We start from the raw sequence: 12,998 nt of genomic DNA on the forward strand, positions 1-12,998 counted from the left end.
TGTGAATATTTTTTTCAAACAGATCTACCAACTATTAGACAACAGTCATATTATAGGAAATGTTCAACTGAGGCAACTCAAGGTCATCAGAGAAAACTGTGATTGTCCATATAACCTACCATTTCTGCCAGATAGCTGTTACCATGACTACCAAATATCTAAGCAGATGAAGACCAAGGGAGATAAATTGTCTGATTTCAAAGAATCCACCTCAAGTTTTAACATATGGGGGAAGCATGGGATATATGATAATTCTGGATATGTTTTACATCTCAATATGACAAGGTATGTGTAACATGCATACTGCTATTCTTGAAAAACAATTCTTACAGACTGTTGATATTCAGTCTTTTTATTTAAAAAAAAGGGGGGGGGATTTACAAGTTCTTCATTTCTATCAGATTTTTCTTCTGTTTTAAAGAAATAAGTCAACAAAAAAAGACTACTTTCTTTTTTCGATTATTATAATTCAAGTAAATAACTATTTTCCAGTTATTGATTCAGAAGTTTTAAAAAGTTTGACTAGATGTCTGAATAGCAAGTAGCATTATGTGTTTAAGACAATATCTATTTCAAAAGTGACGTGTTGTATCAGATACTAATTAAAACATATTTCAGGTCAGATGTTATGGTTCAGCTTGAAGAACTACAACATTTGGATTGGATCAACAACCAGACAAGAGCAGTGATGGTAGAATTTACCTTGTATAATGCCCCTACTGGTCTGTTTACTTCTGTGGTCATCTTATTGGAGATCCCCTCATCAGGAGGTGCCTACCCTGACCATAGGATACGGTCAACACATCTCTATAGATATGTTACAAAGCTAGATAATTTAGTTTTGGCATTTGAGGTAAGAACATTATGTTTACATTAATGACCTTAACTTTTGTAATGAAAAAAAAGTGCATGGTCTAATATCTTAAAAAAGAACACAATTTTTTGGGATTTTAAATTATCTAATATGTAGCTGTATGTGGCCTATTAAACAGGTTTATATTTCTGTTTCAGTTAATGTTTATTATCCTGACAGTTTACAAGATAGGTGTACAGCTATGTGATGTTGTCAGATTAGAGAGATACTTCCGTAACTTCTGGGTTGTCATTGATGTAAGTACTATATATTTAATTCACTCATTCTTTAAGAAAGCACAACAGGCAAATTTGAGCTGATTTTATTTAATTATTAACAGAAAAAATATTACAGTCATTCCTTAAATAACATTGTCATTTTAAAAGATATTCAGACAAATAAAGTACCATCCTTGAATGGGGGAGATCATTTTAAAAGGTATCTATACAAATGATCTACCTTCTTTTAAAGGGGAGATAACCAAGATTTGTTAATCCAACATAACTAAATAAATTTACTTGGGGAATAAAAAAAAAATATTTGCACATTCCTTATTCTCAACTTAGTGTTTTCATCTAAAGAGATACTAGTTTCATGTTCATTTAATAATGAAGAGTTCAAGGAAAACAAACATTTTTACAGGCCTGTAATCAGACTTTGGCAAAACCATGAAAATGCAAACTTTCGTTAACCAATGAAAATTGGTACCCATGAAAATGAATAAATCCATAGTAGGTAGTTATACTAATTGTGTAATTTTATTTTGCAGACAATATCCTCAGTGTTGTCACTGACATACATTATTTTCTATGTGTACCGGTTTATCCTTGTATCAGAGACGGTAGAAAATCTACGTAGTACCTACTTCAGACAGTTTGTTGATGTTTCTGTCCTAGCATTATGGGATGAGGTTTGTTTTTACTTGTGCTATGTTTACCATTTAGAATTGTCCCTCAATTTTTTATTACAAAAGTCAGTTTTCTCTAGAATTTTAAAAGCAGGGCTTCCTAAACGGTCGTATATTCCGGACAAGTCCGTTAAATTATATAAATGACTTGTTGTGCCAAGCCTGAAACGGTCAGTTTTATTTAGTCTAGAAAAAAACGTACATTTTAATATATTGCAGAAAAAAATTGAAGTTATTATGATCTTTTTGAACTTACCTTTTGCCTTAAACAGCCACACATTTCTGTCACATAAGTGACATGATTAATAATTACTATCAAAACAAACCCTACTATACTATCCTCTCATTACAATTGATTAGTTCTCTGACAGGTGATTTTACCTGTTCAAGTGTCAGGTATACTTTTTTTGTACAGGACATTGATCAGTTTAGTAAAAAAAGTTATTTTCTTAAATTTTAACGGTTTGTATCTAGTAAATTTAGTCAACAAGACTCAGATTACCAGAAAACGTATATAAATATGATTTGATAAAAATTTAAAAAGATAGATAAATTTTTTTTTTAAAGAAAAATTGTCAGAACTATGTTGTTTGACCTAGTACACTTGTGCGCATGTGGGCAGGTGTGAGATTAAATTATGCATCCGAATTTTCAAAAATGCTAAAAATATCATTGATACCTATATCAAAAAAATTTCTCGTCAAGTCATTTCCTTTAGAAAAAACATGGAAAGATCTACTTCTAAACTCAATTGTGCTATGTAAACGTACACTGATTTCATGTATCCGTCTCTGGTCAGTGTTTTACCATTGTCAAGTCATTTACCTTCCGTAATAGAAAACTACAATTAAAAAACGAAAATGAAGTTATTTATAGCGTAATTTTGCACAAATAAAGAGTCTTGGACAGATATTAATACTCTGATGTTGCATACTGTGAATGATGCACTGTCAATTTCACAGCTTCAGAACATTGAATTAATATTTAAAATCAAGTCAAATACCGTTTTTGTGTCAATCATATTTCATATGATGCCCAACTGATTACTATGGTTGCCTTTTGTTACTAAGTCTTATGGGATTAAAATCAGGGTAAGACAGAAATGTCCAGCTGGCTCAAATATTTTTTGGAAGCTCTGTTTAAAAGATCATGGGTTTTTAGAGAATTTGGCCAATATTGCTCTGAATTATTTTTTGAAGACTTGATTAATCAGAGTTGTTTCAAGGAACAATATAGTTGTTAGATACTTTATGAGGTTAATGAGAGGTCAAGGATATGATTGTTCCTATTTGTTTAATGGGTTTGTTTTTTTATATTAGAGGATCATATTTATCTTTAATCAGTTGTTTTTATTGAAGAAAACTAGAAAATAATGGGTTTTATCAAAACATGTCACATAAAAATAAGGAGATGTGGTATGATTTCCAATGAAACAACTATCCACCAAAGTTCAAATGAAGTGAATGTAGGCAATTATTGTTTGATATTTTCAAATTACCAGAAATGTCTTTGATACTTTCTATGAAAACCTGTTATAAAGATCTAACTAGCTGTTACTTGAAGTAATGTAAAAAAGAATCTGAAATTTAAACTTATAATTATTATGAATATTTTAATGTTAGATCATAATAAGTGAGATGAATATTTTACAGATTATAAGAAGCCTTATTGGAATGATTCTATTTCTGGTGATGATTAAGTTCCTGAAGTTGCTGCATTACATCAAGATCTTTTCAATGTTTGGTACAATCTACAAGAGGCTTCAAAGAGAAATAGTTACCTTCATGGTAAGAAAAGATTTAAAAGTTTAAAAGATGGTTTACTGGTGTGCTAAATAACATAAAATATACAGAGTATTTACAAAATGATGCATTTTCTGTGGTTTATTTTTACAGCTTGTTATATATAGAGGTTGGTCATTTAAAAACTTATCAACCGTATCATATACGTTGACGTATCCGCATCTACAGATATCAAAAAATATTATGTGATCCCGAGCTTAAGACCATTATACGCTTCCGATGCTTCATTTTTTTTAAAACTAATTGAAATCTCTTCGAAACAATCAAACATATACTTTCAACATTTGCGAAAGTGGTGTTTTATAAAAAAAACAATTAAGGTGGTCTATCAACTACTGTTACATGCCCTTAAAAAGGAGCCAATGTAGGGCAGGTACACACAATCCTTTAATAATCTATTAAAAAAACATTTCAAGATCTTGCATGAATAAACACCAAAGAAAATCAAATGAACTACTTATATACATGTAAAAAACTTTGAATATTGTTCATTTGCGATTTTATCATAAAGGTCACAGAAACAAGAGTTGTCTTCAGATGTCATATAAATACATTTGAAATAAAAATTTGTTGAGTATCACTCTATTTGTCAAATAACAATTTGGTTCTATGTGAGCACAAGTTGATACACAACCAAACGATTTTACCGTATTCACTCCTATCATGCATGTAACTGTAAACTGTTCAAACTATCCGGAATATCTTTAAAAGTCAGATTACATGTTCAACGAAAACTTGATATGCCTCATTGTTTTGTTATTTTTGCATTAGAAATTAATCAGTTGCCCATTTGCATTATTACAATAAGCTAAATTCATACTAATAGTATGCTATAACAGACCACACAGAAAAGGAAACAATTCATAAGGGAAAGCAAACTGCCTTATTACAGCTAATGACATTAAATTAAAAAAACATTATGACAGACAGCAACCAATGACAACTAGGCTACTGCTCCTGAATTCGAGACAGGCACATTAATAATGTGGCGAGGTTAAACTTGTTCATGAGTGTTCAAAACTAGTCCTTACCATTAAACAGTGTTGCATCAGCTAAAATAAAAACATGTAAATCTGATGTCTTCATTCATTGCTTAATTCAATTTGTTCCTTTTTATATTAAACTTAGATGGAGTAAATCTTTTTACCATTTTATGTCAATTAAGGTCTAATACTAATATTTTATTTTATTTTTTCAGGCATTATTTTTGGGATCAATCATATTTTTCTCCAGAATAGGAACAGTGTTATTTGGTTCCTATATTTACAGTTTTAGTAATGTTATTGGCAGTATATTTACAGTATCTGCCTTACTAACAGGCATCTATGAAGATTATCCCATACCAGACACATCAGTCGTACATACCATCAGAATATTTGTCTTATTCTTCTCTGTGTTTGCTACTGGACTGCTTACTAGCTATGTAAGTAAAACATATATGTAACCAAGATCTTAAACTGAGATTTATGTGATTTGCACTTTACTATGCTCTTCTAACAACTTTACAATGATTAAACCAAAAAGTAAATAAGATGAGATATTTTATTAGTATGAAACCCCAACAATAGCATATACAACCACAAAAAAACAATAAACAAAAAACATATGTGACATTTACAAAAAGTATAAAAATTGGACAAAATATGCCTCCTTTATCAATAAGCATAGTAAGCATTAGCATTCAGACACAAAAATAAAAAAGGATAACTTTGCAGGGAGCAATACAGCCATTCTTGAGTTTAAGATTAATCCAGCATTTGTAGATGACATTTTTTTGATAGTCAAATGAAAATCAAATTAAACAAATATATCACTTTTTTTGCAACAGATTTTAACTGTGTTGACCTACAGATTCAAAATACAGAAACATAAGCATTCAGTATCTCTCATGATGGATCAAAAGGAAACAGTCTTGTTCTACTGGAAGACATTTTTATTATGGACTGGTTTCCAGTCTTTACCTGTTGATGAGGAACCAGAAAATGTTTTACCTCCTGTAAGTGTTTGTATGCATGTTTATCTGCTAAAAGTCAGGAAAGTTCTGTTATTTTTTTAGGGGAATATAAAATAATTTCTGTTGAAAATAAGTTGGGTTCTGTCTCTACTTCTGGAGTTTTGTCAAAATGGAGACAAAACCTAATAAAAGTGAGACAATTTGGAAGCTTATTTTAAAAGTGGCACTTAAGCACTATTTATAAATCTTTTTATTTTGAAAAGTAGAAAAAGTTCATGTATGAATAATAGAATCAATGTATTTGGTATATTATTATGGGATCCTTACAAATTATATATGTCTGTCAGACAGAGTTCACACATGTTTTATTTTAGTATTTGTGTTTTTATAGGATTAATTAACATTTAGAAACACACTATAAAAAACATAAATTGCCTCATACATGTAATACATTTACCTAGAAAAAATTTTTTACCTAAGAAAAGGAGTTATATTTTTTCAACAAAAATTCACAATTCTGGAGTAGGGTAGGGGGATTGACTTTTGTACATTGTTATCTATGTACACGAATCTGTTCATATGTTGTCACTTTTTTTACTTCTTTCTATAGCTGAACTTGTTTCTTTTCAGGAGTTTACTATGGCTGAAGTTGAGTATCAAGTAGATGAATTATTTTTCCGCATAAACACATTGACTGGTTCTCATGGGTTACCAGAAAAGCCAACCTCATACTTTACTGATTCTGATGGAACATATGGACTAGGGGATGATGGGATATCAAGTGGTGGGTCTGAGGTAAGATAAATACTTAGAAATAAGGTAAATAAACCACATCATACTTTACTGATTCTGATGGAACATGCGGACTAGCGGATGATGGGATATCAAGTGGCAGGTCTGAGGTCAGAAAAACTCTTAGAAATAAGGTAAATAAGCAACCTCATACTTTACTGATTCTGATGGAACATATGAGAGGGGGGGGGAGACCTTTTTCTGGACGTTGGGATGGGTTGTTTTTAAGCTCCGGATTTCAGGATTGATATTTTTCGGATGTCTGAATTCCTTTTTCAAATCTCGGGATGTCGGGATTTACATTTCTATAAATTTGGAAGCTGGGATATCGAGTGGTGGGTCTGAGTTAAGATACTCTTGAAAATAAGGTAAATAAGTTCCAATGAATTGCACATCTTTTGATTCAAATAATTTACCAATGTTTAATTTCCGAAATGTGAATATATACCAAGTGCACCGCAGGATTTTCTCGCTGTTGATGGTCTTCAGCTGTTTTCTGCTCTTTGGTTGTTGTCAAAAGTTTCAAAACGTTTACTCTGCAGGTGAATTTAGAAGATGATGAAAGGCTAGACAACCAATTACACAAGATAGAAGACAGTCTTTGTTCACATGAACCTAACCTGGCTCAGTTGTTTAAACTTAGTCCAGCAGATGGAATGACAAAAGAAAGAGAAAAACAGATAAGGTAAGAAAAACTGGTATACATGGTACATGTCAGTATGAAGATAAGAAGTGAAATATTGTTTCTATGATTAATAATCATCCCCATTATTTTAAGATTTAAAATACAAAAGACAGTTGTTTTTAAGCTCACCTGGCCCACAGGGCCAAGTGAGCTTTTCTCATCACTTGGCGTTCGTCGTTCGTTGTCTGTGTCATTTACTTTTACAAAAATCTTTTCCTCTGAAACTACTTGGCCAAATTAAACCATACTTGGCCACAATCATCATTGAGGTATCTAGTTTAAAAAATGTGTCTGGTAGCTGGGCCAACCAACTAAGATGGCCGCCATGTCTAAAAATAGAACATAGGGTAAAATGTAGAGTTTGGCTTATAACTCTGAAATTAAAGCATTTAGAGCAAATCTGATGTGGTGTAAAATTGGTTATCAAGTCAAGATCTATCTGCCCTGAAATTTTTAGATGAATCGGATAACTGGTTGTTGGGTTGCTGCCCCTGAATTGGTAATTTTTGGGAAATTCTGCTTTTTTTGGTCATTATCTTGAATATTATTATAGATAGAGATAAACTGTAGACAGCAAAAATGTTCAGCAGAGTAAGACCTACAAAGAAGTCAACATTACCAAAATGTTCAGTAGACCCGTTAAGGAGTTATCGCCCTTTATAGTCATTTTTTACCAATTTTTCATAAAATTTGTGATCTTTTACAAAAATCTTCTCTGAAACTAGTGGGCCAAATTTAACCAAACTTGGACGCAATCATCATTAGGGTATCTAGTTAAAAAAATGTGTCCGGTGACCTGGCAAACTAACCCAGAACATAGGGGTAAAATGTAGATTTTGGATTATATCTCTGAAACCTAAACATTTAGAGCAAATCTGCCAACGTGTATAATTGTTTATTAGGTCATGATTTATCTGTCTTGAAATTTTCAGACCATTCAGGCAACCCGTTGTTGGTTACCTGAATTGGTAATTTTAAGAAAATTTTGCAGCTTTTGGTTATTATCTTGAATATTATTATAGATAGAGATAAAATGTAAACAGCAATCATGTACAGCAAAGTAAGACCTACAAAAAAATCTACTTGACCAAAATTGACAATTGACCCCTTATTAAGGAGTTATTGCCCTTTATAGTCAATTTTTAACAATTTTCATAAATTTTGTAAATTTTTGCAAAATATTTTCCCCTGAAACTACTGTGCCAAGTTCATTATAGATAGAGATAATTGTAAGCATCAAGAATGTTCAGTAAAGTAAGATCTACAAACACATCAACATCACCAAAACACAATTTTGTCATAAATCCATTTGTCCATTGTTTGTTTTGCACATAGACCAAGGTAAGCGACACAGGCTCTTTAGAGCCTCTAGATTCTCATGTCAATGAATTAGAATACTTTCTACTATTTCTTCTTATTTTTTTAGGTGAGCATTGTTAGGTATTTTAATTTTAAAAATTAAATCTGTGCAAGACTCATAAAATCCTTACATAGTGTTTTAAATGCTAAAAATCTCTTATAAAAATGTGTAAGCTTTCCATCAGATTCTGACTTTTGAGTTCACTTTGTCATTGATGTTATTATCATTGTGACCATCTAAGAATTTGACTTTCAATTTCAGGACCAATTTAGAGATGGAAATTATCAGACAGCTTCAAAAACAGAGACACAGTATGCCAGATAAAGTTACAGGGGACAGTTCAAAGTCATCAACAAATACATCTGGTACCAGTTCAGAAATGACAACACCGTTTGGGGACAGGAAATCAGGGGAGACAATAAGGAAACCAGTACTAGGTACAATTTATAGATAAAAGGCTATATGTTAGCCTTTGTGATTTTTACAGTCCGCTGCAGTCTACAGTGTTTATACTCGTCATAACCATAAAACATCTATTACGCTTTACATTGAGTGTAAATATTTAAAAAATGAAAGAAGTCCCAAATGTTTAGATAAAACTGATTATAATTACACATTTCTTTTTTATTAAGCTTTCAATTTCATAAACATTAACAAACACTCTGAAAATTTGTATTAAAATAGAAATAAGTATTCATTTATTTTCTTGAATTGCCAGTTTATAAAAGTAATACTTCAAGTCTGTAAACATGAAGCAGTGAGGGTCCTATAGAAGTCTTAAAAATAGGTTAGATATAGAATATAACATGTCATTTTTCATATCAAACCCCTTATCAGCCCTAGGTTGTGATATCTGCCAGAGAGCTGACAGGCTCGAGAGATTATTTTGACCATGGGCTGATAAGGGGTCTGATATGAAAAATGACATGTTATGTTCTTTTTATGCCCCACTGCCCCACCTACGAAAGTAGAGGGGCATTATGTTTTCTGGTCTGTGCATCCGTCTGTTGGTTCGTCCATCCCTTCGTCTGTCTGTCCCGCTTCAGGTTAAAGTTTTTGGTCACGGTAGTTTTTGATGAAGTTTAAGTCCAATCAACTTGAAACTTAGTACACATGTTCCCTATGATATGATCTTTCTAAATTTTATGCCAAATTATAGTTTTGACCCCAATTTCACAGGCAATTGAACACAGAAAATGATAGTCAAAGTTTCAGGTTGAAATTTTTTTGTTAAAGTTTTTGGTCAAGGTAGTTTTTGATGAAGTTAAAGTCCAATCAACTTGAAACTTAATATACATGATCCCTATGATATGATCTTTCTAATTTTAATGCCAAATTAGAGTTTTTACCCCAATTCTAGGTCCACTAAACAAAGAAAATGATAGTGCGAGTGGGGCATCTGTGTACTATGGACATATTCTTGTTATCATATATTTCAGCAGAAGACATGCAGACTAAAGCTATTTTATAAACTTTGAATCAATGCATTTCAGTATTTTAATATTATTTTGCAGTTTTTAATAATTATACATTTCTTCATTCTTAAAATTACTTTATCCAACTTTGTTATGTTTTACACACAAAAACGTACCATTGAGTTGTATTTTCCGGAATTTGCTGAATGACGTCGAAATGTCATGCGATAACATTATCGAAAAGCATGCAATAATAATAGGAAGCAGTTGATATGAAACGGAAGCAGTTGATATAAACCGAAAGCAGCTGATAACAAAAGTCATATCACACGGTTCAAGCCATTCTTCAAATTTAGCGAATAAATATATGTAAAAGTTAGTTTTATCATGGGGTACAATTATACCATTATTTTTTATAAATTTATATGATAAATGTATTTATACAAGCACTGGCCCTTACTCAATCATTATTAACAGATACATAAAATTGAGAATGGAAATGGGGAATGTGTCAAAGAGACAACAACCCGCCCAAATAAAAAACAACAGCAGAGGGTCACCAACAGGTCTTCAATGTAGCGAGAAATTCCCGCACCCGGAGGCGTCCTTCAGCTGGCCCCTAAACAAATATATACTAGTCCAGTGATAATGAACGCCATACTAATTTCCAAATTGTACACAAGAAACTAAAATTAAAATAATACAAGACTAACAAAGGCCAGAGGCTCCTGACTTGGGACAGGCGCAAAAATGCGGCGGGGTTAAACATGTTTGTGAGATCTCAACCCTCCCCCTATACCTCTACAACCTTTCTTATTGTGTGTATATTAATAGTTATCAAATGTACCAGGATTATAAACAGTTTAGATGTTGAGTCTGAGATTAAAATAATTTTTGTAAAATCTGATTCTTCATGGAGAAATATAAATTGAATTATCTTTTTCTGTAGGTGTTTCAGGACTGCAGCACCATACCTTTGTTCACCATGCTGACATCTCACCTGTAAATGATGTAAAAGATTCACCACATCAAACAAGGAGAGATACAACCAGTTCATCTTCTAATCCAGACTCTCCTGATGGACAATTAAGAAATGCCGATCGGGTCAGACTGTTAAAAGATAAAGGTGGTAAACAATCTACTTCAAAGGTGGATGAAAATATCTGCCAGGATAAAAACACCTCATCAAAAATAAAAAAGCCTGAACCACCACACAAACCTACATTTCATCATCCTGGATTAAGGGATGTGCAATCCCAAGAGACTACAAAGCCAAATATTAATACTGCAAAGTCAAGTGTGTTGAATAGTCCAGCTCTAAGACAATTACGATCAAGTCTGCAAGCAATAGAAAGAGACAGACATTCATTTAAAGGGGAGAGTGGAAGTAGTGTTACGACTGAATCTAGTTCAGGGTCAGAACAAGATGCCATTCACGGGAAAGCTAGTAGTGCACAGATTAAACGTAACTTAAGGAAGACAAAATCACGAGGCAAAGGTAAAGGGTCAGTTAATTTGACGTCTGTGTTATTAGATGACCTAGATACCAGCAATGATGAACATGGAGCTGCTGGAACATCATTTAAAATATCAGAGACTGAGCCTATATTAGAACAAGAACACATAGAAGATTATTATGAATAATTAAAATACTTTTATTTAGCATAAAATGAATTTGAGATAAAAAAAAATACATCCAGCAGGTGTTATAACATAATTGAATAAAAATTAGGCTGGTGTAATATTATGGCAGATATTATAGTTTGGATTAAGTTTAATACCATTAATCTTAAATGAAAGGAAAACTTTTGTAGGGACCAATAGCAGGAGACCTTAAAAATGGACTTAGCTTAATTAATTGTAAAATTAGTCAGGTTTAATCATTGTCGCAAGCTGGGTAAGATTCTTGACTTTCAACATGTTGACATCTTGCAATGTTTGCAGGAGAATTAATTCATTTTGGTATTTATTTATTAAGGTAGATGGGGTGTCTAAATTATAATCCATAGAACTTTTTAATAATTTGCCAAAATGTAGTTTATATCATGCTTTTTTGAAAAAAATAATAAAAAGAATGGGTCACCGGGCTTATTTTCACGCTACACGGTGTTCAAAATTGACAAATTTTGTATGGATTATGCATGGAAAACCCAATTTTCTGCAATAAAGCGTAATCTACACCATAGAATTTTGAGATAACATATGAGAAGATGGCTTTAATAGTATGCTTTCAGTTAAGAAAAAGAAACAATGGGGTCACCGGACCCGTTTTCTTGCTACATTATGAAATAGGTAAATTCCTAACACATTCTATAGTAAAAGTACCTTAATCTGAATTACCTGCCCTTGCATTTGAGTTGCCTCCCCTTATGTTGCAAAGTTGGAAAAAAATTGATAAAACAAATTTTTTCTGTTTTTTGTAAAATACAACCATAAATATGATAAAACATGTCATTTTCTATATCGAAGTGGAAGTTCTTACACATGAATTACCTACTACTCTAAAAATTTGCACATTCTATTAAAGATTTAGACCTAGTTTTCTGGTATTTTCAAATCCAAGATGGAGGAAGACACCCTATCTACCTTAAGTTGTTTGTTGTTTAAAATGTTTGAACATAGCTATAGTTCCATCAAGTAAGCAATTAGAATAAAATGATTTGTATTTTGATACGTGTTGTGTATCACTAATAACTTAGTGCAATTTTAGATTGACAAATTTATATTTATAATAAACATATAGCAAATAAATTTCAGATAAACCTTTATGACTTTTTATTCAAGCATTTTGAGAGTTTCGTCACTATATCAATTGTTTGTAGGATCTGCAGAAATCATCTTCATTCTAAAGGTTAAGGAGGCTCGAGGGTATAAAAATTTCAGAAAAAATTAAACATTTGTTTTTCACTACAAATTTTATTTATTACCTTTTGTAGTTGTTACTTTGTCATATGGTACAAAAATCATTCAAAACAATCAATTCATGTTGGCCCCAGATAACATTTAAAATGTGTACATCATTGAAAAAGTTCCAAATTATCTCCCTTTGGTGGAAAAATGCCCTTTTTTTGGCTTTAAAATTGAAATATCTTTTTTAACTCATCGGTGACATATATTTTTTAATATAATTTCCATATAAGCTGTACTTAAACTAAATTATTGTAAAATTTGAGCGATTTCTGTAATAAATTTCTTTTTTTATTTCGATATTACCTGTATTTCTCCTATTA

At 31.8% G+C, this 12,998-nt stretch overlaps 1 protein-coding gene across 3 annotated transcripts in view; it reads left to right on the plus strand.

Moving 5' to 3' along the window:
• LOC143062863 (polycystin-1-like protein 1) overlaps positions 1 to 12,532 on the plus strand; it is a 242,837-nt gene extending 230,305 nt beyond the window's left edge. For all 3 annotated transcript variants that reach the window (XM_076234680.1, XM_076234681.1, XM_076234682.1), the window contains 12 exons: positions 23 to 285; positions 619 to 853; positions 1,012 to 1,110; positions 1,623 to 1,763; positions 3,413 to 3,547; positions 4,761 to 4,985; positions 5,391 to 5,558; positions 6,147 to 6,311; positions 6,851 to 6,993; positions 8,615 to 8,790; positions 10,718 to 11,746; positions 12,361 to 12,532. In XM_076234680.1, coding sequence (XP_076090795.1) covers positions 23 to 285; positions 619 to 853; positions 1,012 to 1,110; positions 1,623 to 1,763; positions 3,413 to 3,547; positions 4,761 to 4,985; positions 5,391 to 5,558; positions 6,147 to 6,311; positions 6,851 to 6,993; positions 8,615 to 8,790; positions 10,718 to 11,412 — 2,445 coding nt within the window. In that variant the 3' untranslated portion in view covers positions 11,413 to 11,746; positions 12,361 to 12,532. The remainder of the gene's footprint in view (positions 1 to 22; positions 286 to 618; positions 854 to 1,011; positions 1,111 to 1,622; positions 1,764 to 3,412; positions 3,548 to 4,760; positions 4,986 to 5,390; positions 5,559 to 6,146; positions 6,312 to 6,850; positions 6,994 to 8,614; positions 8,791 to 10,717; positions 11,747 to 12,360) is intronic.
• Positions 12,533 to 12,998: the final 466 nt, after the last annotated feature.

Source organism: Mytilus galloprovincialis, chromosome 2, assembly GCF_965363235.1.
Source record: "Mytilus galloprovincialis chromosome 2, xbMytGall1.hap1.1, whole genome shotgun sequence".
Lineage (NCBI taxonomy): Eukaryota > Metazoa > Mollusca > Bivalvia > Mytilida > Mytilidae > Mytilus > Mytilus galloprovincialis.